Source organism: Carassius carassius, chromosome 5, assembly GCF_963082965.1.
Source record: "Carassius carassius chromosome 5, fCarCar2.1, whole genome shotgun sequence".
NCBI lineage: Eukaryota > Metazoa > Chordata > Actinopteri > Cypriniformes > Cyprinidae > Carassius > Carassius carassius.
The window spans coordinates 30,546,982-30,573,456 of record NC_081759.1 but is presented as its reverse complement, the minus strand read 5'-3'; the positions used below and the strand labels follow the sequence as shown (position 1 = coordinate 30,573,456).

The 26,475-nt window shown below is 38.9% G+C and overlaps 1 protein-coding gene across 1 annotated transcript in view; it reads right to left on the bottom strand.

Annotated features, from left to right (window-relative positions):
- The window catches only part of fibcd1b (fibrinogen C domain containing 1b), a 75,669-nt gene that overhangs the window by 28,499 nt on the left and 20,695 nt on the right, over window positions 1-26,475 (bottom strand). The window contains exons 2-4 of the mRNA XM_059550573.1: window positions 14,021-14,500; window positions 6,241-6,400; window positions 4,177-4,313 (exon numbers count right to left, since the gene is read on the bottom strand). Of these exons, the coding sequence (XP_059406556.1) occupies window positions 4,177-4,313; window positions 6,241-6,400; window positions 14,021-14,500 (777 nt within the window). The remainder of the gene's footprint in view (window positions 1-4,176; window positions 4,314-6,240; window positions 6,401-14,020; window positions 14,501-26,475) is intronic.

Here is a 26,475-nt window from a genome sequence, read left to right as displayed (position 1 = left end):
TGCGAACAGATGCAATCAATTACTAGATGTCCAAAAAAAAAAAAAAATGGATCTGAATGGGTGGAATTCATCTTTTATTTCGTGTGTAGTGACTGTGGACGAGCAGTCTGTAATACGAAGGCAGTGTGTTTTGGAGGACTGTTTAAGCTTAAAGCGGTAAAAAAGGATGACCCATTTTTTATACTGAACATCACAAATGATAGTACTGGAACAAAAGCGGCAGATAAAGCCTGGAATTATGGCTCATATCTGCATACACACGCAGTTAACTAGACAAGAGATGTATTCAGAGTTACTGTAAACGAAAGCCAGGAACGGAAATAAAGGTCATTATGAGTTGAGCGACCCAAGTGAAAAAAAATATAGGCTACTTAAATGTGTTTGAAATACATTTATTTTGGTGCAATTATATTTAACGTATTTATGTGTTTAAAAAAAAAAACAAAAAAAACAACTGCAATTGCTTTTGTATACTAAACTGGAGTAATGTTATGCTTAATGCACTTTAATTGCGTGGAAGTAGTATACTTCAGGTACACTTTAAATATCTTGCATTTAATGTCTGATATTACAAAGACACCATGCAATCCTTATTAATAGTGATATAAAAACACATTTTAGGCAAAGTATTGAGAAATGTGCATTGTGCAATAAAGAAATAGGCCTACTCCAAATAAAGTTTAATTATCATTTTTAAATCAGTAAGTTTTAAGGGATATGTCAATAAATATGTCAATAGATTTGAAGTATACAAAGTATGAAATAAATGTATTTTAAATACATTTTAGCATAGTCATTTTTTTATACTAGAGGAACACAGTCTTTCAGTTTCTATGTCACTGGGACTAGAATGTACTTTGAGTACATTAAAATTATTATTTGTTTAATAATTTTTTCAAAGGTCAAATTTTTGCATGCATATTTTTCTGTTGAAACACGCTTAAAATTTGTCGTAGGGGAGGGTTCTTTGGTTAGAATCAGGATTCTTTGGTGATCAAAAGTTCAAAAAGAAAGCATTTTTAGATAGAAGTCTTTTGCAATATTATAAATGTATTTACTGTTGCTTTTGATAATTTTAATGCATCCTTGCTAAATGTGACGAGTGGGGCGGGGCCGAGGGACATGGGAGCGAGGCCGGGGGAGTGATTGGAGATGAACTACACCTGTTCGTCCCACCGGTCTCGAGGCCCATGGAGGAGATGGAAGGATATAAAACTGGAGCGACGACAGTGAAGGACGAGAGAGGACCAGGCCTGGGCTTTTAGTTGTGTTTTGGTTTTTATTTTATGCGCACCAGTCGTCCGTGAGGGGCTGGTGCGCTGTTTTGTGTTTATTTTGTTATTAAAATGTTTTTGATTGTCCGCCGGTTCCCGCCTCCTTCTTCCGGATGAATATGAAGGTTTTATCGTTACAGTGGTGCCGAAGCCCGGGAGAAGGAGGGACGCGCTGCTGAAGATCCCTCGCCGCTGTGGTGAATCCGCGGTGCAATCGAGCTGGCGAGGAGTGTGCCGCCATGGACGCTCGAGGCGGTGGACTGGAGCGAGTTGCCGGGGACGGGCGAGCTCGCTACCGGCCGCCCACGATGTGGAGAGACGGCTGCCGTCCGTGAGGGAGCGGAGGAGTCGGCGCCGTTCGCCAGGTGGCCGGAGCCTGCTGCCTCCGCCGGAACGGGGAGGAGCAGGGAACGGGGGACTCCTGCCGGCTGCCCAAAACCGGAGGAGCCGTCGCCGTCCACCGGGCGGCGGAGGAGTGTCGTGCCGTCCGCCGAGGGCCGTCCAGTGCCACCGCCAGGCACCGCGGAGGAGATCACCCAGCTGGTGGAGGGCCGAGCAGCGGTGCGTCTGGGAACCGGAATTTTTTTTTTTTTTTTTTTTTTTCCTCTCTCCCCTCTCTCGTCTCTGTCGCTCCTCCTTCCATCTCCTTTTCTCTCGCCTCGCCTGTCCTACCCCCAGGTTCCCGCAGGTCCCCGGGAGCGGCCCCCCCGGAGGGGGGGGGGGGGGGGAGTAGAGCGCAGTCTCGGGAGTACCCCCCGGCCTGCGAGGGGCGATGGGGGTATGTGACGAGTGGGGCGGGGCCGAGGGACATGGGAGCGAGGCCGGGGGAGTGATTGGAGATGAACTACACCTGTTCGTCCCACCGGTCTCGAGGCCCATGGAGGAGATGGAAGGATATAAAACTGGAGCGACGACAGTGAAGGACGAGAGAGGACCAGGCCTGGGCTTTTAGTTGTGTTTTGGTTTTTATTTTATGCGCACCAGTCGTCCGTGAGGGGCTGGTGCGCTGTTTTGTGTTTATTTTGTTATTAAAATGTTTTTGATTGTCCGCCGGTTCCCGCCTCCTTCTTCCGGATGAATATGAAGGTTTTATCGTTACACTAAATATAAGTATTACTGTCTTTCACCAGAAAAAAAAAAAAAAAAAAAAAAACTTTTGGAAGGTAGTATATCTAAATCTTTTCATTGTCTCATCTTGTTCTTTGCTTCTTTGGCTCATTTCATTTTTACATTTCATTAGTCTCTCCTAAATATACACAAACACCAGTACAACCCTAAGACTACACACTATGACTGTGGGTGTCTTCCTTCCTAGTTGCAACAGTCTCTTGAGCAACAGAAAGTGGGACAGTTATGAAGAACTAATAGCCTGACAGACTGCATGCACCCTCTTTTGCCTCAAGCCATTTCCTCTCAGCATCTTTCTCTTGCTATCGCTCTCATTCTGTGATGCCACTGATTCTACTCTCTTCCATATACAGTGCACTCCAATATGCCCATGCACACTCAATGATTGCTGGAAGAGGGCAGAGAGAAACCATCTGTGCTGCTGCCACATATGAAGAAAGTGTCTTTCCTATTGTTTCTCTCATGCTCTCACATCCTCAAAACACCTATAATGTGTCATATTCTGCAATTCTGTGAGTTTTGCATATTTAAATATAGAGCAATGACTTCAGAATGTGATACGGTATACAGACAGATAGATGTGCATGCAGATGTCATTGATCCCTAAAGAAAAGTTCAGGAAAGAACAGCCTCCGTAGTCAGCAGGATTCTATCCTACACAGGGAGACCCCAGTGGATACACAATCTAAAAACCCGGAGTAATCAGAATAATGACCCTCATCATCAGGATCATATCAATCTCACTAAGTGCTTTCACAATACGTTTCATCATTTTAAGCAGCTAAACATGACAGCAACTTTGAACCTCCGTCTGTGAAGAACCTCAATAAAGATAGCAGTACATCTACATTTCTTTACTGAACCAGACAGTGGATAAGTGCTACAGTACATAGATGTTTCGAGAGATGAGATGCATAAAATCTGATATTATATCAAAAGTACATCTTTTCTGCTTTTAGCCTACCCCAATCTTGGTTTTAAAAATTAGATTTACAATAGAGGGAAAAGCACAGCTGACAGCTTGAAATGTGATGGATTAAAATAAATAACATTAAATAACATAATTTTTTTTTTTTGTTGGTTTGAGAAATCTGTGTATGCATTTTTAAACAGATAGTTCACATAAAAAAGAAACTCCTGTTATTTAGTCACACACATGTTCCATGCCTATGATTTTCTTTCTTCTGTCATCATTTACATAATTAATGTTGTTCCAAATCTGTATGTATTTCTTTCTTCTGAGGAACACAAACAACAGTGGTCCCCATTGACTCTCACTGTATAGAGAAAAATACTGATACATTTTTAAAACATGCTTTGTGTGACACAGAAGAAAGAAAATCATACAATTCTGGAACTACATGAAGGTGAGTAAATGATAAGAGCATTTTCATTTTGGGGTAAATCCCTAAAGTTTGTGTTGACAAGTGTACACAAGTCAACAGCTTATTTGTGCTAGTCCTAACCACCTTCAACAATTAGTAGGACATGCCCACCTCAATATTCAGATTAGTTTAAATCAACATAATTAACAATCCGACATCACATCTTGTCTTTGTGGAGGCTGTTCTTCCCCATGTGTGTAAATTCATTTATCAAGAGGCCTGAACCACATTCCTTTTCTCTCTTTTTCCCCATATTTCATTCACATTTAAAATAAAATAAAAGCCTTGCTTTGGTGTGATACCACCAACACCAATGAATCACACTTCAGAAGGTGCGCAATACTACAAACTCACAAAAGCAAACATGCATGTTAAATAATGTGACTCACCGTCCAGCCACCTCCGTCCGTGCTCATATCACAGTAGACCTGAAAGCCGGCAGGATAATGAGTGGGAAAAACAGAGTAGATTCCATCTTCTTTCTGACCACTAGCATATATATCACTACAGTCCCGTGGACGGGAGCCTTAAATGAGAGAGAAAGAAAGAGAGAGTCAATCACAAAAAACCACAAAGACTCGATAACCGGATGGTTACAAGATAGCAAATAGCTAAACTAGGCCAAGGCTAATTTAATGACCAAAGGAATATTGCTATAGGTTAGCCAATATAATTTTGCACAGATTTTTCCAAGGCAGCTGGCGCTTCTCAGTTTACTGGTCTCTGTTCCCAAAAGAGCGATCCTTTTCCCTGATTATAGAAAACACTCTCCCCTTCACTGGCACACACTTGCATACAAGCGTCTGCTCCATACTGAGGTTCATTACAAGCCACACCTGTGGCTCCAGCAGACACATCAAGACCTTAAAAGTAAAGTGGTAAAATGCTTTCAGACACATTAGGCCTCCCGAGAGCACAATTTAAGTACAGACACTTTCCTTTGGCTTCCAGTGACTCGTCTAATGAGAATTCAGATCAGCGGGGGCAAAAAAAGAAGACAATAGTTATGTGTGCTTTTTAAACACAGTTTTCCGTGAAATTGTCTGATGTTCTTTGGATCGAGAATCAATGAGTCAACAGTGAGAGGAGGATCAGAGCGCCTTTGCTTGGGGGACCAACGTGCTTGTGATTCTGAGTTAATGTCAGAGTACATGAGCTGCATCTGAATCGCTGCTCACCGGACCATAGAACTTTCAAAGCCAATCACCTGAGCAAAAAATGCCATGTGACTCAATCTTGAGCTACAGGAAGTAGTAATAGCGTAAGTAGTAGAGAGCATGCTACTATGCTTTTCTGAATTTGACTCCTCACTGGCAACTATCATTCACTGTGATGTCAAAAACATGATAGGGAACAGTCAATTGAATGTTTTTAAGAGTAATAAATACTTTTATTCTGCAAGTATGCCTTAAAGGGGTCATCGGATGCCTGTTTTCTAAAAGTTGATATGACTCTTTAGGGTCTTAATGAAAAATGTATAACATGCTTTGGTTAAAATTTCTCAATGGTAGTCTTTTTACCATGTCAAAAATAGTTCTGCAAACAGCAACCCGTATTGTTGCATGATCCTTTAAATGATATTGAGCTCTGCTCACCCCGTCCCTCTTTCCCGTGGAGGGGACGAGCCATACTGTTCATTTTAGCTGCATTTAGCCACAAAACTTGCTAACTAGCACGTTATAAGGAAAGGTGATTTGCAAAGATTCATAAAAGAAAACATATATTCACTTCCTCTGTAGGTGAAACTGGATCACAAATGACTTGCATGAAAATAAACGCATTTAGGCAGATCGGGAGTGCATTCCCTTCAAAAACAACAGTAATCCACTGCGTATTAAATGGCTCAGATGTCGGGAGTAAATGATGACTGCTGACTGCTATGTACATTATTACATCCTACAATAGAACACATCAGTTGCTTAGGAGCCATTATTGTCTACCCCTGCTCTGCGTCCAAACAGTCACGGACTGTTTATTTTCAAACAACATGTCAATGTGAATTTTACATCTGATGACCCCTTTAAAAGTGACAGCAAATATGTTTACATTGTTCCTAACAATAATGTTTCAAATAAATGCTGTTCTTATTATTTGATGAATATCATGGTTTTCACAAAAATATTAAGCAGTACAACTGTTTTCAACATTGTTTTCAACATATTAAGAAATGTTTCTTGAGCAACAAATCAGCACATCTGAATAATTTCTGAAGGATCGTATGACACTAAAGACTGGAGTAATGGCTGCTGAAATTCCAGCTTAGTCATCACAGGAATACATTGCATTTTAAAATTGTGTTTTATATTGTAATAATTTTTTTAAATATTACTATTTAACGGTAACAACCCCGAACTTTAAAATAGTGTATAGTGGCACAAATGGACATCAGACAGAGAGGTAAAACCCCAAAAATGTTAAATAAAAGAGATGGTCAGGCAGGCTGGATCTCCTACCATTAGCACAGCCTTTAAGGCGAACTCCTCTGACTGGCGCCCTCTGCAGGTCAGCCTTCACTCTGGCCTTTAGACCTCCAGTTTCCTTCTGCATGGCATTTAGAGCATCGCTCACAGAGTTGACAACCTTCACCATGTTAATCTGGCTCTCGGACAGCAGCTGCAACAGATACACAAACAAGAACTATTACACTGACAGCATGAGCTAACAAGGCAACTAGCCAGAAAAGGACCACAGGCAACAAACATGTTCAATAAATCAGATAAGTGCGGTTGATCTCAGATTATGACATTCTTGAATTTTTAGATGAAATAAAAATTCATTATCATTTACTCAATCCCGTATGATCATTTTTTCTTCTACAGACCACAAAAGAAGATAACATGTAGAGTATAGAAAATAAAAACCATACTGACTTGCATTAAAGAATTTAAAAAAAAAACAAAGAAAGTCTGGTACAGGTCTGGAATGACAGTGATCATGTTTTGGACCTCATCTATATTTAGTGTTTACTATCTCAAGATAAATCAGCCATTGCCTTTTAATTGCAATCTCTTCTATACTGAGATTTAGTTACTTGGACAGCAAAATGTTGAATTATAGCTCTGCAGCACAACAGAAAACAAATATTTTGACAAGTGTGTGTCTTTGTTTGATGGCGTCAACTTATGGGAACTCTAAAGGTTAATTTCCTGGACACATAGAACGCTTTGAACCATTGATGTGAGCTGCTCATTGTCCACTGAAAATAAAAATCCATTGTAGCCCATGAGAAGGCAAAATCCGTCTAGGAGACAGGTTCCATAAGGCTAGCTGTCATTTCAGCTCAAATGCTTGACATGCAATAGAGCTGTAAAGGTCTTTGTGCCAGATTTACGGTGTGATTTTATGCTTGAGGCAGTGAGCTGAATTTGCTATTGCTTGTCTTCCTAGAAATAAGACTACTGAAAGAAACACACACACTGACATACGTATGTGTGCCTTTCCCCCATAAACTTAAGAGGCCTGACCCATTTTAGATAGAAAGATGCCTGTGTTCCTGTGAGCATGAGCTTGTGCTTATTTCATTGTTTGTGAGGAACATTCAACATAATAAATGAGTGCCCCGTCCTCGCCTGGAGCTCAACAATGTGTCCTGCAGTGAACTTTAAAGGAAAGTACACATTTTAACAGAACACACTGTCTATGCATAGTGTAACTGATGAGCTGTGAACATAAACTATACTGTATCATACAAAAATGTTCCCTTCCTTGTCCATAGATAGGCAGGTTTTTAATGTATTTATTTATTTATTTATTTATTTTTGAATAAATTAGGTTAAAAAAAAAAAAAATTGTTATTAAAGTTTGAAATATATGTTTTCCATTAAAATGTTAATAGCATGATATATATATATATATATATATATATATATATACATACATACCATATATATAAATATAAATATAAATATAAATATATATATATATATATATATATATATATAGCATTTTAATAAATTAGAATGTCATGGAAAAGTTAATTTATTTCAGTAATTCAACTCAAATTGTAAAACTCGTGTGCATCGAATTAAATAAATTTGATGCACACAGACTCAAGTAGTTTAAGTCTTTGGTTCTTTTAATTGTGATGATTTTGGCTCACATTTAACAAAAACCCACCAATTCACTATCTCAACAAATTAGCGTACTTCATAAGACCAATAAAAAAAACATTTTTAGTGAATTGAAGTCCTTACGGATAGTATCTTCATTTACTGTACATGTACTCGGTAGGGGCTCCTTTTGCTTTAATTACTGCCTCAATTTGATGTGGAATGGAGGTGATCAGTTTGTGGCACTGCTGAGGTGGTATGGAAGCCCAGGCTTCTTTGATAGTGGCCTTCAGCTCATCTGCATTTTTTGGTCTCTTGTTTCTCATTTTCCTCTTGACAATACCCCATAGATTCTCTGTGGGGTTCAGGTCTGGTTAGTTTGCTGGCCAGTCAAGCAAACCAACCCCATGGTCATTTAACCAACTTTTGGTGCTTTTGGCAGTGTGGACAGGTGCCAAATCCTGCTGGAAAATGAAATCAGCATCTTCAAAAAGCTGGTCAGTAGAAGGAAGCATGAAGTGCTCCAAAATTTCTTGGTAAAGGGGTGCAGTGACTTTGGTTTTCATAAAACACAATGGACCAACATCAGGAGATGACATTGCACCCCAAAACATCACAGACTGTGGAAACCTAACACTGGACTTCAAGCAAATTGGGCTATGAGCTTCTCCACCCTTCCTCCAGACTCTAGGACCTTGGTTTCCAAATGAAATACAAAACTTGCTCTCATCTGAAAAGAGGACTTTGGACCAATGGGCAACAGTCCAGTTCTTCTTCTCCTTAGCCCAGGTAAGATGCCAATGTTGTCTGTGGTTTGAGGAGTGGCTTAACAAGAGGAATATGACAACTGTAGCCAAAATCCTTGACACATCTGTATGCCTTGACCCCAGCCTCAGTCCATTCCATGCGAAGTTCACTCAAATTCTTGAATCGATTTTGCTTGACAATTCTCATAAGGCTGCGGTTCTCTCAGTTGGTTGTGCATCTTTTTCTACCACACTTTTTCCTTTCACTCAACTTTCTGTTAACATGCTTGGATACAGCACTCTGTGAACAGCCAGCAATGAGTGTTTGTGGCTTACCCTCCTTGTGAAGGGGTCAGTGATTGTCTTCTGGACAACTGTCAGATCAGCAGTCTTCCCCATTATTGTGTAGCCTAGTGAACCAAACTGAGAGACCATTTTGAAGGCTCAGGAAACCTTTGCAGATGTTTTGAGTTGATTAGCTGATTGGCTGTCACCATATTCTAATTTGTTGAATTGGTGGGTTTTAGTTAAATATGAGCCAAAATCATCACAATTAAAAGAACCAAAGACTTAAACTACTTCAGTCCGTATGCACTGAAATTATTTAATACACAAGTTTCACAATTTGAGTTGAATTATTGAAATAAATTAACTTTTCCATGACATTTTAATTTACTGAAATGCACCTATATATATATATATATATATATATATATATATATATATATATATATATATACACATGTATATATCGATGGTCCTAAATAGGGCACAACAGGATAAGACATTTTTGAAAGACTTCCACATTTACACTCAGTTTCCAAACAGGTAAAGTGACAAATACATGTATACTCTGAAAGCACTCCAGAAGACATCTGATTTTATTACTGGATGCTTAAAGTTTTAAACAGCTTATTGTACAGGTAAATTAATCCGCATTCTAATCTAATGTGCTGCTGCACTGTAACGTACACACATAAGATAACAGCCAGTAACTCGTATGTCACACACAGATTGCGTGCACAGAATCATTCAGCCCAAAAATGTATTGTCAACACTATTCTGTAATTTCTCAATAAAATAGCTTAGAAACTGAAAATTTCAAGAATACATTTCTTAATAACTGAGTCCCACAGCTTCACTACTAGTAGAGAGATGCTACCAGGTAGAATTAAATCACACACACACAATTGCTCTTACTAATGCATTCATATGAATGTAATCTTTACTGTGCTACTTTATCTGTATCTGATTTAAAACGAGCAGAAATCTGTGAGATATAACAACCCAAAGACAAAAGAAATTATAAAAATTAGATGTTATAGTAGCAACAGCGATGTGGGCAGCTCTGTGTCATATGCCATAGTTGACAAGTAGTTAATCGTTTGACAGCACTATTATATATTGTAACCATGCAAATTAATTTACTGTCACTTTTAATCAATTTAATGCATCCTTGCAGAATAAAAGCCTTAACCCTCTGGAGTCCACTCATTGTATCATATATATATATCAATGTTGTAAACAGAAAATAGACAGGACTGTTACTAATACACTGCACCACACCAAACTATGTTCTCTGGACCCCTTGACTATAAGTGCACTGGACCCTATAGAACATGGTTGGTTTCACACTTGCACAAACACACACATGCTAGTGCATTAACAGTGTAAAGCCCATAGGAGATACCCTTTATATAAAGGCCTTTTTCAGGGTTATATGGAGTTGATTGACAGTGTAGAATTACTTCCTTTAATGGTAGAGTGTAAATAGAATAGTTGCTGAAGCTAAAATGCCACTAGAGCTAAAATAGATTCACACAGAGCTCAATGCTTTCATTCCTCACCAATATTTCTCACTTTTATAGGTGATGCCATTTAATCTCTGAGGGGGAGGTGGAGTTACATTCCGTCTGCGTGCACATATCCTGCTGCTTCATAAAGCGTATGTACTAAAATGCTATCATCTGTAACCTGTAACCTTACCTCAGTGCACTATCAGAGCTAGTTTCCCCACAAATTAACAATTAAACTGGCATCACAATTTAATACCAAGCTGGGTTTAATCTGTGACGAGGGAACTGTCTGTTTTTCATTTTTCATGCAAAGTGAGATAATTACAGGTATAAGTGCCCTTAAGTAATAAGGTTTGATAAATTTAGGGATGACACATTTTTAACATGGTTTCTAGGGTAACCGCACACCCTCTTCTGCCTCTTTTTCTACACTCATCAATTGTGGTTCAAGCCTGTGCTGAGTGTTGCTTTCTGTGCTCCTTTCCAGAATTCACAAATCCATCTATTCATCCAAACTGTATCAAAGCTCAACCAAAAAAAAAGAAAAAGTATGAAACAGAAAGACCCCTCACAATTACACACACACACACACACACATGCTCACACACAAACACAGGTCACCATTGCTGTCTAAATGTTATCAGAAAACGGAGGATTATTTTCTATTCAGGGGGGATTTTGCTAACACTTTTCTCTGTTGCACAGGTGTTTGGTAGTGATAAACAACTCTCTTTCACTCCTACCTGCTGTGTGTGTTTGTCAGCGTGTGTGCATCTGTGTGTGTGTACGTGTGTTTGTTTGACAGATTTGGTGTGTAGGAGCTTGTCAGTAACTCGTGGTTAGAGAGAGATGGTGTTAATCCTAAACCTTAAGTCTTCGTAATTCAGATTAAAGTCAGGCTTTAACTTGGTGGTAATTCACTTAACACTAAAAAACAGGCGGCATCTGCTGTTCCCTAGCCCTGAAACTGTAGTCTATAGAGGAAGAAGTGGTACAGCAGTTGCCATCTAGTGTATCAATGTCCTCATATCAGCCTTCTCCGTCCTCAGCTGGCAATAACAGTGTATGTGACCATAACACTAGAATCGTGCATAATGCAGTCTGAGTACAATATGTTACAGGATGCAACTGTGAAAGCCAACACATTCATAAAATGCCCTGGAGCAACAAAAACAATTCTACTTATAAAGAATCATGCAGGAAAACATATATTATCCAATAATAAATATATTGCAAAAAAAAAAAAAAAAAAAAAAGATATTTGGCACTTTAACACATGGTACACAGCCATACAAAACCCACTATGAGTAAATTCTATGTAAAAATTAATTTAAAAAGCCTTAAACAGTGGAATTGTCAGGATGGAATATTTAAACATTATATATATATATATATATATATATATATATATATATATATATATATATATATATATATATATATATATATATATATATATATATATATATATATATATATATATATATATATATATATATATATATATATATTTTTTTTTTTTTTTTCCCTTTTTTTTTCTTTTTTTACATTTTTATTTCACATACACTATTATTTAAAATTTTGGGGTCAGCATGAATTTTTTTATGGAAAATAATAATAATAATTTGCTATCACTGGAATAATCGGTAGTGTTCAAATTATATCATAAACAGTTAAATTCAATAATGACAAACAAACCAACCAACCAACCAAATCTTCATAAAGAAAAATTAAAAAAATATTTTTGGCGCCATGTTGTTCTTGTCTGATGATTCCAATTTAATTTGATGTGACTTTAAAATAATTTCATATTTAAAATATTAATTTCATTACACATTTTCTGCTGATAATGTCACCTCTGTATAGCATTAAATGTAAATTAACCTTTCTGTGGTATACGTGATTCATATGCAGCTTCTGTGCCTTTGATTGAAACTTTCGCTTCTGATATATAAGGACTATTTCTGAGAATATTTATCTCCATTGATAGCTTTCAGATTTCAAACTGGCTGGAGATGGTGATTAACAGCTTCCAATGGGTCCTACATTGATGACAAACGTATTTTGCAAATGAGCCACTGTTTGAGATAGTATAAAGTGTGAGAACAGACCAGCGGGGTGGAAGTTGGACTGAGGTTCAGACTCAGGGAAACATAGCAAGTGTTAACACAGCATTATTCTCCCCGAAAACATAATTTATTATGGATTATATCCATTTCCCATAAATTCAATGGTTTGACAAAAACTACTGCTGAGCTGAAGTCACGCTTGCTCAGTTCTGCTCATGTAGAGACTGTATTGTAACAGTGATTTTAGTTTTTTTTTGGTGCACCACTGTATCCATCTAAGTTATTGCTCCTAAAACACAATTCGAAGAAGAACTGTTAAAAAATAACTACTTTAAAAGAACTTTTACTATTAAAGGAACACTCCACTATTTTTGAAAATAGGCTAATTTTCCAACTCCCCTAGATTTAAACAGTTGAGTTTTACCCTTTTTGAATCCATTTAGCTGATCTCTGGGTCTGGCGGTAGCACTTTTAGCTCAGCTTAGCATAGATCATTGAATCTGATTAGACCGTAAGCATCTCGCTCAAAAATGACCAAAGAGTTTCGATATTTTTACTATTTAAAACTTGACTCTGTAGTTACATCGTGTACTAAGAAGGCGCAGTGATATTACGCAGCACCTGAAAATAGTCCCTGAAAATAGCTAAAAATGCTACCACCAGACCCGGAGATTGGCTGAATGGATTAAAAAAATGGTAAAACTCAACTGTTTAACTCTAGGAGAGTTGGAAAATGCGCCTATATTCCAAAAAAGTGGAGCGTTCCCTTAATATGTCAAAAGTAAATGGGTAGTTACTTTTGTCAAGAGTTTTGACATGCTATACAACAGCAGAAACTATTCTGAATAGCTTTTGAATTGATTCAGTTCAAAAGTTGATTCATCACACTGCATGATGACAAAAATGAGTTAGCCTGTTAACTGTCACCCGTCCCCTCTGTGAGACGCCTACGTTTAATTCACTATATTACAATTAAATCCTAATCTTATCATGACTAACTATATATTGTTGGAAAGGTCTAAGACTCCTAAATAGATTATTGATAAAAAATTATGTAGGAAAAGTAATAGATTCATTTATGGCAAGAGTGCACCCCAAAAACCTACATCATAACAGGAGTTCTGACCTTTGTCAAAAAGTCTTCTTTGTTGCCTTTTTCTCTATCACACTTTAGAAATCATCAGAAATTATACATCACTTGAAAACTTAAAATCTCAAAATTCATCCCTTGAAACCCATTTTAAAATCGAACATTGCATTACCATGAAAATGCTACTTCAAAATCATGTTACAAAATGTTTTCAGTTATTAATTATAAAAATGTAGGTTTGGATCATGCTCTTTCAAGTCTATGTTCAAAAATATGAGTTAACAGGTTAGTGAAGACAAAAGAGTGATTAAAAAGGTGAAAAACTCCTGTGATATAATCAAACATATATACATTTTGTTGTAAATTTTTACCAAAAATCTTTAAAAATAGAAAGAAATATGGCCATGCTATTTCAACTATCCACATGTTTGTACTTCTAAAGATGCAGCTGTTCTGCATATGTGTGCATCTGTACACCATTACCTGTATAAGTCTGCTCTGTTCAGTCTGCAGTGTATTAAGGTCCTGTCCCAGGTTGCTTTGCCCTCTTCTGAGAGACTCATAGTCCATCTTCAGCTGTCCCGCATGGGCAGACAGCTTAGCAACTTCCTCTGCCAAGTTAACCAATAGCGCTCGATCCTGACCTTTGACGGACTTGAGATCCGTATCGTGGTCTGTGAGCGAATGCAGCAAAGATGTCTGCACGCCTTCCAGCCGAAGGAAATTACTGTTATAATCAGGGCAGTTGGGGTCGATGAAGATATTGATGCGTGATCCATCACCCCTCTCGACTGTCACCAACGCATTGGCTTCATCCTGATTGGTGCTAATATGAGGAGGGCCATCCGACATGGGGGGAGCCTGGTAGTGGTTCATAAGAAGAATGGTCCCCGTCACTGTGACTGCAAGCAGAACGGCCACGAAGAGAAGGATGGTACATAGCAGATAGCTACAACTCATCCTCTGCAGACAGACAGAGACAGAAGAAAAAAAAGACACAGAGAGACAAAGAGAGTTGAAGCCATCATAACAACATAATCATCATTACCATTTTTGCAGAACAGAAAGTGCTTTTAAAAGCCCGTAGGGGATAATACTGCAATCTGACACAACTGCAGGAAAGACAACGAAAGAGAGATGGAGGTGTTCCTCGCCCTGCTCTCCTCTCCTTTTCACAACTTGGCATGAGAATCATGTTTGCTCTAATAATGCTAATTTCTTAGTGACATAGTTCCTCTTTTCTTGCAAAAACAAACAACCCTCTTTTCCCCTCTCAGCTCTTATCTGTATATTTGAATCAGATTATATGATGAAGAATCTCTGTAAAGTAATTTAAGTCTGAGAAAAGGGCTACAAAAAAATGTAAGAATAATGTAAGAATGTAAGAAATTTGTAACATCATGCCACACTCGGCAGGGTCATAATTTAACACCTTATTTTTCAAATACTGTACATTATTGTAGGTCCTCTATGCCCCGCCTCTCTCAGAAGCGTAATTTTTACAAAGTCCTTCCTTTCGACAAGCGCAGTTTGCTGATTGGCCAACTGACCCAGTGCAATGTAACGCCCCTTTTCATAATCGTGAGCTTAATCTTTCAAAATAAATGTAAACACCGTTAATAATGTCCTTAGTTTTACCATCAGTTCAAGCCCCAAAGAGGAACAGAGTGGTGTGACAGACACAGTGACTATTAAGACAGTTAAGAAAGCTGACTCTGTGATGTGACCCTGTCTCTCTCTCTCACACACACACACACATGAGCTTGTAGGCGCGCACACACACACACACTATGTGCAAAACTCCGCATTTGAATAGTCAATAGCAAATACAATATCAAAAACTAATAACAAAACATACTTACAGTAGCTGATTCAGAAGCAACCGTTAACAAACCCAACCCAAACTAATCCCCAAGTACGCCTTTAAGGTCACCACTTGGCTATCATTAAATACAATTAAAGCATCTATCATTATATAATAAAAAAAAATTCCTGGATTCCCTGCCACTCTGCACCATCAAATGTCAGGTTCAAATCTCGTTCCCATATTTTCTTAAGAGCCTGTGACGTTCAATCACAGAGATTTTGAGGCAGCCAGGAGTAGTACATGGATGCTTTGTGACCCTTCCCATATATTGAAAATATCATATTGTGAGTATCTGCTGACCCAGGAAGCTGTGCAATAGCACCAAAAGTTATACAAAGCAAATGTCATAACTGTAAATAAGTATTTTAATAAATAAGTATCATATTTGCATGTTCACAGTTCTCTGACGTTGGTTAATGGTCACATGACATGCAGGTAAACAAATAAAAGAATTCATTTTTTATGTTTTATTTTGATGTTATTTTTAGGTTAGTTTATATTTAATTTAATATAGCATTTTTCATGATTTAATCAATTATTAGCTTTTCATTATACTCACAAACCCCCTGCAGTTCCTCTAGAACAGTGGTTCCCAACCTTTTTCAACTCGCGGCCCACACAACCACACACATATGTTTGCGCGGCCCACTTAAAAAAAAAAATTTACTGACCCCGCTATTGTTGGGTTAATAACTTCGTACTCAGAAGCTAGATTGTTAAAATCGTGCTATAAAGAGATTTAAAAATCATGCGCGCTCAAATCGTGATTTTATAACGATTTATTTTAATCGCACAGCCCTAGAATGGACTGGCAATGAACAGAAAATAATTGGCGGCCCACCTGCAATACCACAGGTTGAAAACCACTGCTCTAGAAACACCAGTTTGAGAAACCTTGACGTAATGTTTAATGCACTTCATGTTGTTAATTACAACAAATTGAAAATATTTTCTTAAACTTAGTGTTTTTAAATCAATGTGGTACAATGTTACCCGATTTAAATCAATGTGATAAACAAATTAGGTCAAACGTAATCTAAAAGTAGTCTGATTATATACCTAAAATGTGTAATGGATTATGTTACTACAGTAACTACAATTTTTATCATGTAATTTGGAATCAGTAACAGACTACAATTTGTTAGCAATTTACTCAGCTCTGCATATACTGTAAAACATCAGATAGTAAAATTATGCAATCTACTCCACTGGTCTGTAGAGGGTTTTTTTTTTCTTTTTTTTTCACATTCACACTGGTATGAATGCAAGTCAATGGATCAAAATGCTTTATTTGGTAGTCACGTGTTCTTCATCAGAGAAGTGCTTCTCACAAATCTGAATCTCTGACCCATATATAGGCACCATGTTTGTGAGTGTGTGCTGTCAATGTGCATTATCCATTCACTCCCTTACCCATTTTGCGCAGTTAATAAACTCTGCTCTCCGTCTCTGGTTCTCCCTTTAATGGGAAAAATGTAAGCCACTTTGAGTTTACCATCCAAACAAATGTGTGTGTGAAGTCTGGACATGCGTGTGTGCATGCAACGATGAACTTGCAGTGGAGGTTTGCTCTCTGTGTAAAATATGCAATTTCCTGAATAAGCGTGTACACATATGTTCTCTTTTTTCCCAAACCTTCCTGTTCATAAATATGCTAAACAGCCACACCGGTTTTGGCCTATACTGATGGGTGGTTAATGGCTTGCTTTACGAGTTGGCGTTAATGATCGACTTCAGGAAAATAAAAAGATTTCGGGGAAGCACTTCAGTGAACAGTTTACTCAGAGAGATCAGAGATCTTCCCTTCTCTATCTCTGAGGACTGGTGGAACATGGCAAGGCACTAGATGTGATTTGCTGCTGGTATGATTTAAATAAGATCAAATAAAAAAAAATTTTTTGCATACATTTTGTTATTTACACTGGTCTATCCTTCATAGAATTACTGTACTTTTGACGCAGATGGTTTTGGTATTCTGTCAAGCAAGGAAGGGTTTTTTTTTTTTAAGCTTTCCAAGGAAAGAAATAGGGTTTACAAAATAATACATTAATAAATGAATGTATTATCATGAGCTAACAATGAACAACAACTGTTAAACTGTGTTTATTTTTAAGAATTTCCATAATATACTATAATATCATTATTAACATGTATTTACATGCATTACATTTTAATTATTTTTATATTGACATGTTCATCTGTTCATACTAAAGGACAAATATTATTTTATTTAACAGGTATGACTGATGAGCTTAAATTCTACATGTAATCCAATTGAACTCAATCCAGCAATGCTCCTTGGACAGTTTCCTTTTGAACAGCTGTTTCATCTAGATGAAAAACTGCTAAAAACAGATTCATGCGGCAAACCCTTAAAAGGTCGAAGGCAGTATTGATAGTTGGACTATACAGTATGAGCCATTCTCCCTGCAGATCAACCGTCATTATGACTGCTTTCTTTTCCATGTTCTGTTGCTGATTCTCTCCAGCTGAGCCTCAGTAGATTGATAGCTATTTTTGCTTGTTGTATTTTATTGAGTGAAGACTGCAACAACTTCAGAACTGAGTATCTCTCAGAGTGTCTTTCTCTCTCTCTGTCTTTGTCCCTTTTCCAAACCTCTCACACACAGAAACATGCACACAATATTCTAAGCACAAACAACACCATAAATAGGCCACACTGAGCATTTCTATATGCAAGGTCTGTTTTCTCCCATACACTGGTGCATTCACTTGAATTTTAATGCCCAGACAGAAAAAGGGTTTTTCTGCAAAAACTGAATCAGCTCTTCAATTCAGCACTTCAGTCACGTCACATTTATTTATATAGCGCTTTAAACAATAGATTCATTTAGAGAAAGCGGCTTTATAGTATTTAACATGAAAAAAACTGTGCCAGTGTCGCTTTCAGTTGGAATTACATCTTGATTTTCTGCTAGGAAGCAGCTCTCCAGTGTGGAGATAGGTGTAGCTAGCTAGTGACAGAGGGTCCTATTTTAACGATCTAAACGCAAAGTGTAAAGCGCATGGCACAGCTGCACTCAGGACGTGTCCAAATCCACTCTACTGCTATTTTAATGACGGAAAAACGGTTGGTTCGCTCGGGCGCATGGTCTAAACGGGTTGTCCCTATTCTCTTAATGAGTAATGGGTGTTTTTTGGGCATAACGTGCAATAAACCAATCAGTGTCTCATCTTCCATTCCCTTTAAGTTCCAGTTGTGCTCGTGCCATGACGGATTTGCTATTTACACAGCAGAATTTGGCAAGCGCAAAGACAGAACGCGTCTCTGAGATGAAACGGAGCTGCTCGTGTGTGAGCAAATAGATAGCCTAATTCTGATACATGTGATGACTATCCATTATGACATGTAGGCATATATATATATATATGCGGGGCGGGGCAAAATACACTGAGTCAAGTCAGACATTCGACAGGCAAAATTACTGATGTTAACACACAGGGAAAATATGTAACAAATGCCTCGCAGATACAAACGGGGTGAATAATGTTTTAATGTTTTGATTAAAAGATAGTTAACACTAAACGTCAGCGAAACCCTAACAATTCACAATTTTTACAATAGTGCTCTCATTATAAAGTAAGCCTATATGACAGTAGTTATTAATGTTCTGCATGTCTGTTTTAAGATGTGCGCGCTGAAGATGACCAGTAGAGTGAGCATTTGATAACACGTTTTTAATTAATGGGAATAAACTCATAATTTAATGTAGAATATGCTTCGTTATTTATACAACATGACGTTAATATTAGGACTAATATGCTTGCTATCTGCAAAAAGAGCCCGAATGCAAATGAACGTGTGTGCGAGGCTCTGAATGCGAACTCCTTTTGTGGACGCGTTCTTCACGAAACAATGTGCAGAAACACGGCAGATATACTCTAAAAATTCACAGCGTAATATTTTAATGGTGTTCTCATTACAATGGTATGTGTGTGACAGTCCAGTCATAGTTATTAATATTCTGCTTTGTAGTTTGTCCTGCTCGTGCCGCACGCTGTAGAGATATCACTGTAGTACTACAAAGAAGCGATTGACTCAAAACCATATGCATTTTATATCAGGTAAATAATATATTCACTATATATATATATACACTGGCTGAAATGTTTTGAAATCACTTGTACCCTACCTGTTCGAAAAAATCCAGTCTCTGCCCATGTCAGTCTACACTGTTAAAAATATTCCGTAAAATATACGGTAAAAAACTAGAAACCAGAATTATACCGTAAAAAATACAGTAACACTGTTGTAGGTTTAACGGTTTTACTTTATATTTACAGTTTAATACCATAATTTAACTGATATAATATTATTATACGAACTTATTGAAGCACTGAAATCTGTTTTGTACCTTTGTATTACACTGGTAAAGCAGAAAAAGCAGGTGGTGATGAGAGAGTCATGTGGTGAAACAAAGCCCATCACAAGCAGCTTTTAAATAATAAGATACATAGAAGGTGCACGGTGTCATTCACACAAGCACTAAAAACCATCATGGTGAGACTCATTAAACTGAAATATGCAATAAACATTAATTTAACAACATTTTATGTAACATACAAACCTAATAAACATAACAGATGAGAAAAAATTAAGAAGAAACATAGTTATTTCAAAGAAAAAACATCAAATTCAAACAAAATTTGAAATGCAACGCAGAGAATTCTGGGAACGTAAGTTACCGTTAACCAGTAAACAGGTTTGTACTGTAGCATTTTCACAGTTTTTTGCTGTTAAAATCACAGTCATTTTTTACAGTGTAAGTCTAGGTAAAATTTTAAATCCCTGCCACCAAGATGCTCCTCTGTCGGTCACGGATTATGGAAAGTGAAACATAAATCTATAGGGGTGGTTGGATTTATTCACACACTTTAAAATATTTATTTGAAGCTTCTTTCTTTTCAGATTCTTATTCACGGCTTTATCATAATAGGCTGCATATTAAATTATTGGGAGAAAACCGCAAGTTCTATTTGAGCGCTCACATACAGTATAGTCAGAATGGCATAATCATATTCGACTGTGAGATTGGTAGTCGATTCAGGCTCATTGAATCATCTATTTGGGGTCACCCCTTATATATATATAAATTAGCCTACAAAAAAATCTTATGCATTGCAATCCTTTAATTTGTAATATTTGGCATGTGTCAGGTTAGTACTCTGAGGCAGAGGTAAGTGGATTCAACACAGTCTTCATTTACAATGGAATAGTGAGAGGGAAGGAAATGCAAACTTGGTGCGGGGTTTTCTGGAGTTCATGTCCGCTGTGAAAGCCAGGTGAGTATGCTTATAGATCGAGACGTCAAAGCCACACAATACGAAATTTAAATCCTTGTCTCTTCTCTTGCAGTGGGAGATCGATAGTCGAAGGATCACTCAGGCACTCAGGAGATATCAAGGTATGTAGGAGAGTTCAGATCACGGAATATGCCTAGAGCGTTCTGGAAACAGGAGAACAAAGACACAGGTTACTTTCTCAAATGTGAGTATACGTTACAGCTGGAGTCTTCGTGAAGACGAGGTGAGTCGGAGACAAGTTCACGAGGTCGATCCCTGTTGGAGGCTTGACTCGCAACTGAGGTACTGAGAGTGCTTTTATACGGTGTCCTGATGAGATCGTTAATCTGGAACAGGTGTGGGTGCTTAACCGGGCAGGATCTTTACACTACCCCCCCACTCCTTTTCTTCGAAAGTCGTGGGGGTCTGCCGCAACGACGTGGAGCCTGGAGAACTTGAGGCCAACACCATGGTGGAGCCGACAGTGGGAGGAACCAGGGAGGAGCTTTAACAGGGGAATTGGACGACATCCCGAGACCGATCCACGGAGGCAGAACCAGGGTGCTTGACGGAACCAGCGGAACGGAGTGTTCAACGGACCAGGTTGACGTCGCTGGTCTGGAAGCCCAAGGCGGAGGGGCTGGCTCGCGTGCCTGAGGCGGAGCTGAGGACTCGGCCGACCAGGACGACAATGGGACGAGCGAGGATGACAGGGGAACTGAAGGAAGGGAGGAGCCAGGTGAAGCCAAAGGGGTGGAGGGTCGAGATGAAGCCGGAGACCCGGAAATCCATGGCGGAAGCTGAGCGACGACTGACCGAGGTTTGTCTGGATGGATGAGGGAGCCCGGAGGAGTCCTTGGGCAGACGGGCCTCGGTGGAGCCGAAGGGATGTAGAGACGGCGCGGAGCTGGCGGGCTGATGGGCCGAGGTGGAGACACGGGTCTGGAGGGCCGAAGTGCAGGGGACTCCGCGCAATCCTGAGCTGGAGTACTGAAACCCTCTTCGGGGACATCGAGAGCCTCATCGGGGACTGACAGGACATCGGGAGCCTCTTCGGGGACCGATAGGATATCGGGAGCCTCTTCGGGGACTGACTGGACATCGGGAGCCTCTCCTGGGTTTAACTGAGGATCGGGAACCCATCTGGGGCTTAACAGGGGATCATCTGTGGAAGGGTCGTCATTTGTAGGTTCCCCAAAAACCTCTCTGAAATGGCGTATGAAGTTGTTCAAGGACGAGGTGACCGCAGTTTCCTGAAACAATAACGCTTCAGCCCATCTCAACGCAGCCCCGGTTAATTGTAGGATCACAAAATAAATTTTTGATCTCTCTGTGGGATATTGGGGTGCGTGTTGCTCTAGGATGAGTAAGCATTGAGACAGAAACCTGTTGCAGTCGTCCTCCAGGCCAGAGAAGGGCACTGGTCGTGAGACTAAACTTGCCATATGCACCATCGTTGAGGGCTGTTCTTGGGTAGTGCTGAATTCCCTTTTCGGTTTGCGTCAAGCCTTCTGTCAGGATAGTACTCGGAGGCAGAGGTAAGTGGATTCAACACAGTCTTTATTTACAATGGAATAGTGAGAGGGAAGGAAGTGCAAACTTGGTGCGGGGTTTTCTGGAGTTCGTGTCCGCTGTGAAAGCCAGGTGAGTATGCTTATAGATCGAGACGTCAAAGCCACACAATACGAGATTCAAATCCTTGTCTCTTCTCTTGCAGTGGGAGATCGATAGTCGAAGGATCACTCAGGAGATATCAAGGCACGTAGGGAAGTTCAGATCACGGAATATGCCTAGAGCATTCTGGAGACAGGAGAACAAAGACACACAGGTTACTTTCTCAAATGTGAGTATACTTTACAGCTGGAGTCTTCGTGAAGACGAGGTGAGTCGGAGACATGTTCACGAGGTCGATCCCTGTTGGAGGCTTGACCCGGAACTGAGGTACTGAGAGTGCTTTTATACGGTGTCTTGATAATCTGGAACAGGTGTGGGTGCTTAACCGGGCAGGATCCTTACAGCATGTTTGTGTGCTGCTGTGCGTACCTGTGTTTAATAAGCAGCATGTACGTGCGTTGCGGACCAGCCTATACTAACACGCTCTTTAAATAACAAAGAAAAAAACATTGCGCCAGACTTTAGACCAGGTTTGAGTTGGTCTATGGCGCAGTCTATTTATTTTCAGCTCCTTAAAATAACAATGCTCCAGCACTGCACCTGAACACACCTCTTTTTTAGACCAGCACGCCCATGGGCGCACAAATGAGCGCAAATGCATTTGCTAATTAAACGATGTGACGCTGGATGGGAAAATGCGAACAGCGCCTGACTGAAACTAGCAAACACACTTGAGCTGCGCTGGGGTGTATTATAGGACCCAGAAACTTTTTTATTAGTTAATCATTAAGAATAAGAATATTACATTAAAGGGATAGTTTGGTTTGCATAGATTTAAGCTTGATGGAGCACAGAACTCTTTTGATTATTATATTAATATGAGGTATTTTAAGAGAGCTACTGTTGTGAAGCCTTATCACTTACCCTTATTTTGTTCTATATAATTATGACTTACAAAAGAAAATGTTAGGCAGATTGATGCATCACTCAGTTTCTTTATCATTTACCATTTAATTAACTGTATGCAAAAGTCTCTTTGTCATCTCATTCTGTGTGCCAAATATATTTATTTTACATTCTAAAAACATTTTGAACTGTAATAGTACAATAGTAATAAGTACTAAATAAGTAATTTTCAAAAGTGATTACTTTGTTTTATTTATATAAGTTAGAATATTTGTAACTCAATATTTTAACTAATTGTAAAAGCTGAATAATCAATCAAAGCCTACTGTTTAAATCTGTGAAATAATCACCGATTAGTCACTTAATCATTCTAATGACCATTAGATTTGTAAAAAAAAAAATAAAGCAAATTGCATTACAAATTTTATTAGCAGTTATAAGGGTTGTGTTGTTTCTTTGTTTTAAAAAATTAAAAACATTTTGTTTATTTTCAATTAATTTTTGAATTTAGACTTTCAGTGTGGTCTCAGAGGTTTGGACTCACTTTATATGCGCCAGTAGTTCCGGGAACTAATGATATGTCAAGCTGTAAGTTTAATGGTGCGAGAGATTGAAGCCCTTACCTTGGGCAGTGTTTGTCTGACAGTGTCTGAGTCTGACCAGTGATGTTTGAGCTGAGAGGGGTTGGGCACACACTCACAGAATGACACAAACAAACAAACACATATAACTAATTTTGGTGTGTGTATATTCAGGTTTGCCTATACTTTGAGTGTCAAATGTCTTCACTCCTTGTGAGGACATTTTATGATTCCATACAAGTTAAAAATGCTCAAAAATCGGGTAAATCATGCTTAGATCACAATCTAATTTTGTGCACAGGATTTTATGAAGGTTAGGTTTCGGACACAGAAAATTAAAATATAAAAACAATGAAAGAACTCAGAGTTATATTTTATTATATATCTTATAAAATAAACCTTTGTGTATGTGAGTGTGTGTGTGTCCTGGTATTCACTACATCGTTTGGACCAAATGTCCCCGCATTGATAGTAATACCAGTACATTTTGACCTTGCAAAGCTTTTAAATCACAGGGTTAACCCCTGTTTGTGTAAGGGTTTAGGTTTAAGGTAAGGGGATAGAAAATAGTTTGTGAAGACCCATGAAAACCATGAACCAAAAAACCATGAAGACCCAACATTCGCTTATATTAAACTCAGCTGGAATGAGAATCATCCCTTTGCTCTGATAATGGCCTTTTAGTAATATAGCTCCTCTTATCTTGCAAACACATAAGGTCACATATACACTTTCATAAGCATATCATCAGATTTTCTCTTTAATGTCTCCGGCAATAACAGTGGACAATATTACATTAGCTTTCCACTATTTGGTAACAGAATCAGACGATTGAAACATTAGGAAGGACTTTCTGTATTCAGATGCTTTCAGGAACAAAAGATGGTCCTGTTCTAGTTACTTTTACAGATCTGGTGTGTTCAACTGAATAACACAATGGTGCATGTTAAAAATAGAGGTTGCTGTGACTCTAAAATACTCTTTTTATCTTTTAGACCTTCTTATTTGTCTACCCCTCCAATCTAACCACCTATAGAGACAACATTTTGAGATCAAATCAATTCCTAATGGATAAAATAAAATTTCTGCATGCATTTTTTCCTCATTTAATATATATATATATATATATATATATATATATATAAATATTTTTTTTTATATATATATATAAAAATACATCACATTATCAAAGTAAAATGGCCTGTAAATGTGATTTCACACTATTACAAAATATCTCATTCTCCAGTTTTTGAAAATAAAACATTGAATGTTGTGTACACTTTCAAAAGTATAGCCACAAGACATTACAGCTGTTACCATGAGACTAATGTGATAATAAAACACTTTCCAACCTTGTCTGCACAGTTTTCCATTCTTTCTGTTGCTGTCATGACCATGTACACTAAACCCCTGTAACTTTCACATGATACACGCATGGATACCATTAGTTATGAAGACAGAATGAGAGCAAGAGAGAGAGAAAGAGTGTTCCAGATCTGCATGTAAGGTGTGTATAAGCTGACTAATTGTTGAGCTAATTTATAGACAAAAGCTTTACACACATTCAGTCCTCCTTTTCAGACAAATCATAAACTTGAATTACACCCAGGGGCGTCGGACTGGGGGTAAAACCAGTACTGATTACCAGGGCCCCAAAGGAAGAGAGGGTGTCATGATTCTGCCTTCGTGTCCTGATTTTCCTGGTCTTGGGGCAGGATCATGACAGGCCCATGTTTTATGTGCAAGCACATGGCCATTTGTTTGGGCCATGTGCTTGCGTTGTCTTGTCACCTTACCCCGCCCCCTTGTCATCATCTCGTAATCATTTGATTGTTGCTTTCACCTGTGTCACCTGTTCCTGATTAGTTTGCTCCCCATTTAATCTCCTCATGTTCTCTGTCCTGTGTCGGTACATTGTCTAACCTTGAGTTGTCCGTGAGTAAGCCTGTTGAGAGTCTTGTCAAGTTAATAGTTTTTTCCTGTTTCTGTTGTAGTCTAGTTTGTCAAGTGTTAGTCTAGTTTAGTCATCCTTCGTCTGTCTAGCCCTTGTTTTGCCCCCTCGTGGGTTTTGTTTTTCCTGTTATTTGTTCATTAAACTGTGTTGCTGTGACAACTGTCTGCAATTGAGTTCATCCCTCCACCACCCATCCTGACAGAATGTACCGACCAAGAAGGAACTCAGCAGACAGGGGGTCCTCCGAACTCCAGCGACAACTGGAGTTCCGCAAACAATGCTGGCTGTCATCCCCTACTGACAAGAAGAGGGTCACCCTCCCTTACTCGTCCGAGGGTAAGTGGATCCTGCGGAACTATGCCCAACTATGGGAGAGTATCTCCCAGGAGGAGCTGCAGGTCTCCCCCTCGAGGTCCCCACCTTCGGCCAAGCTGCCAGTGATCCCAGAGGGTCGTCTCCTGGCCGTTGCAACACTGGGGGATCAGGCACATCCCTCCTCAAGTCCTGAGGCACCTCCCACGCCTGTTAATCTTCATGGTAAACGAGGGAGACGGACTTCGTGGGATTCTTCGTCGGAGTCATCCTCGGCTGAGTCAGCGCTGTCTGAGACTGCCCATCCAACGCAAGTCACAGATCCCGCTGAGCTTCTCCAACCAGTCACAAGTCCGGCTATGACTACCACACCGCGACCTAAGAGGAAGAGGAGGAGAAA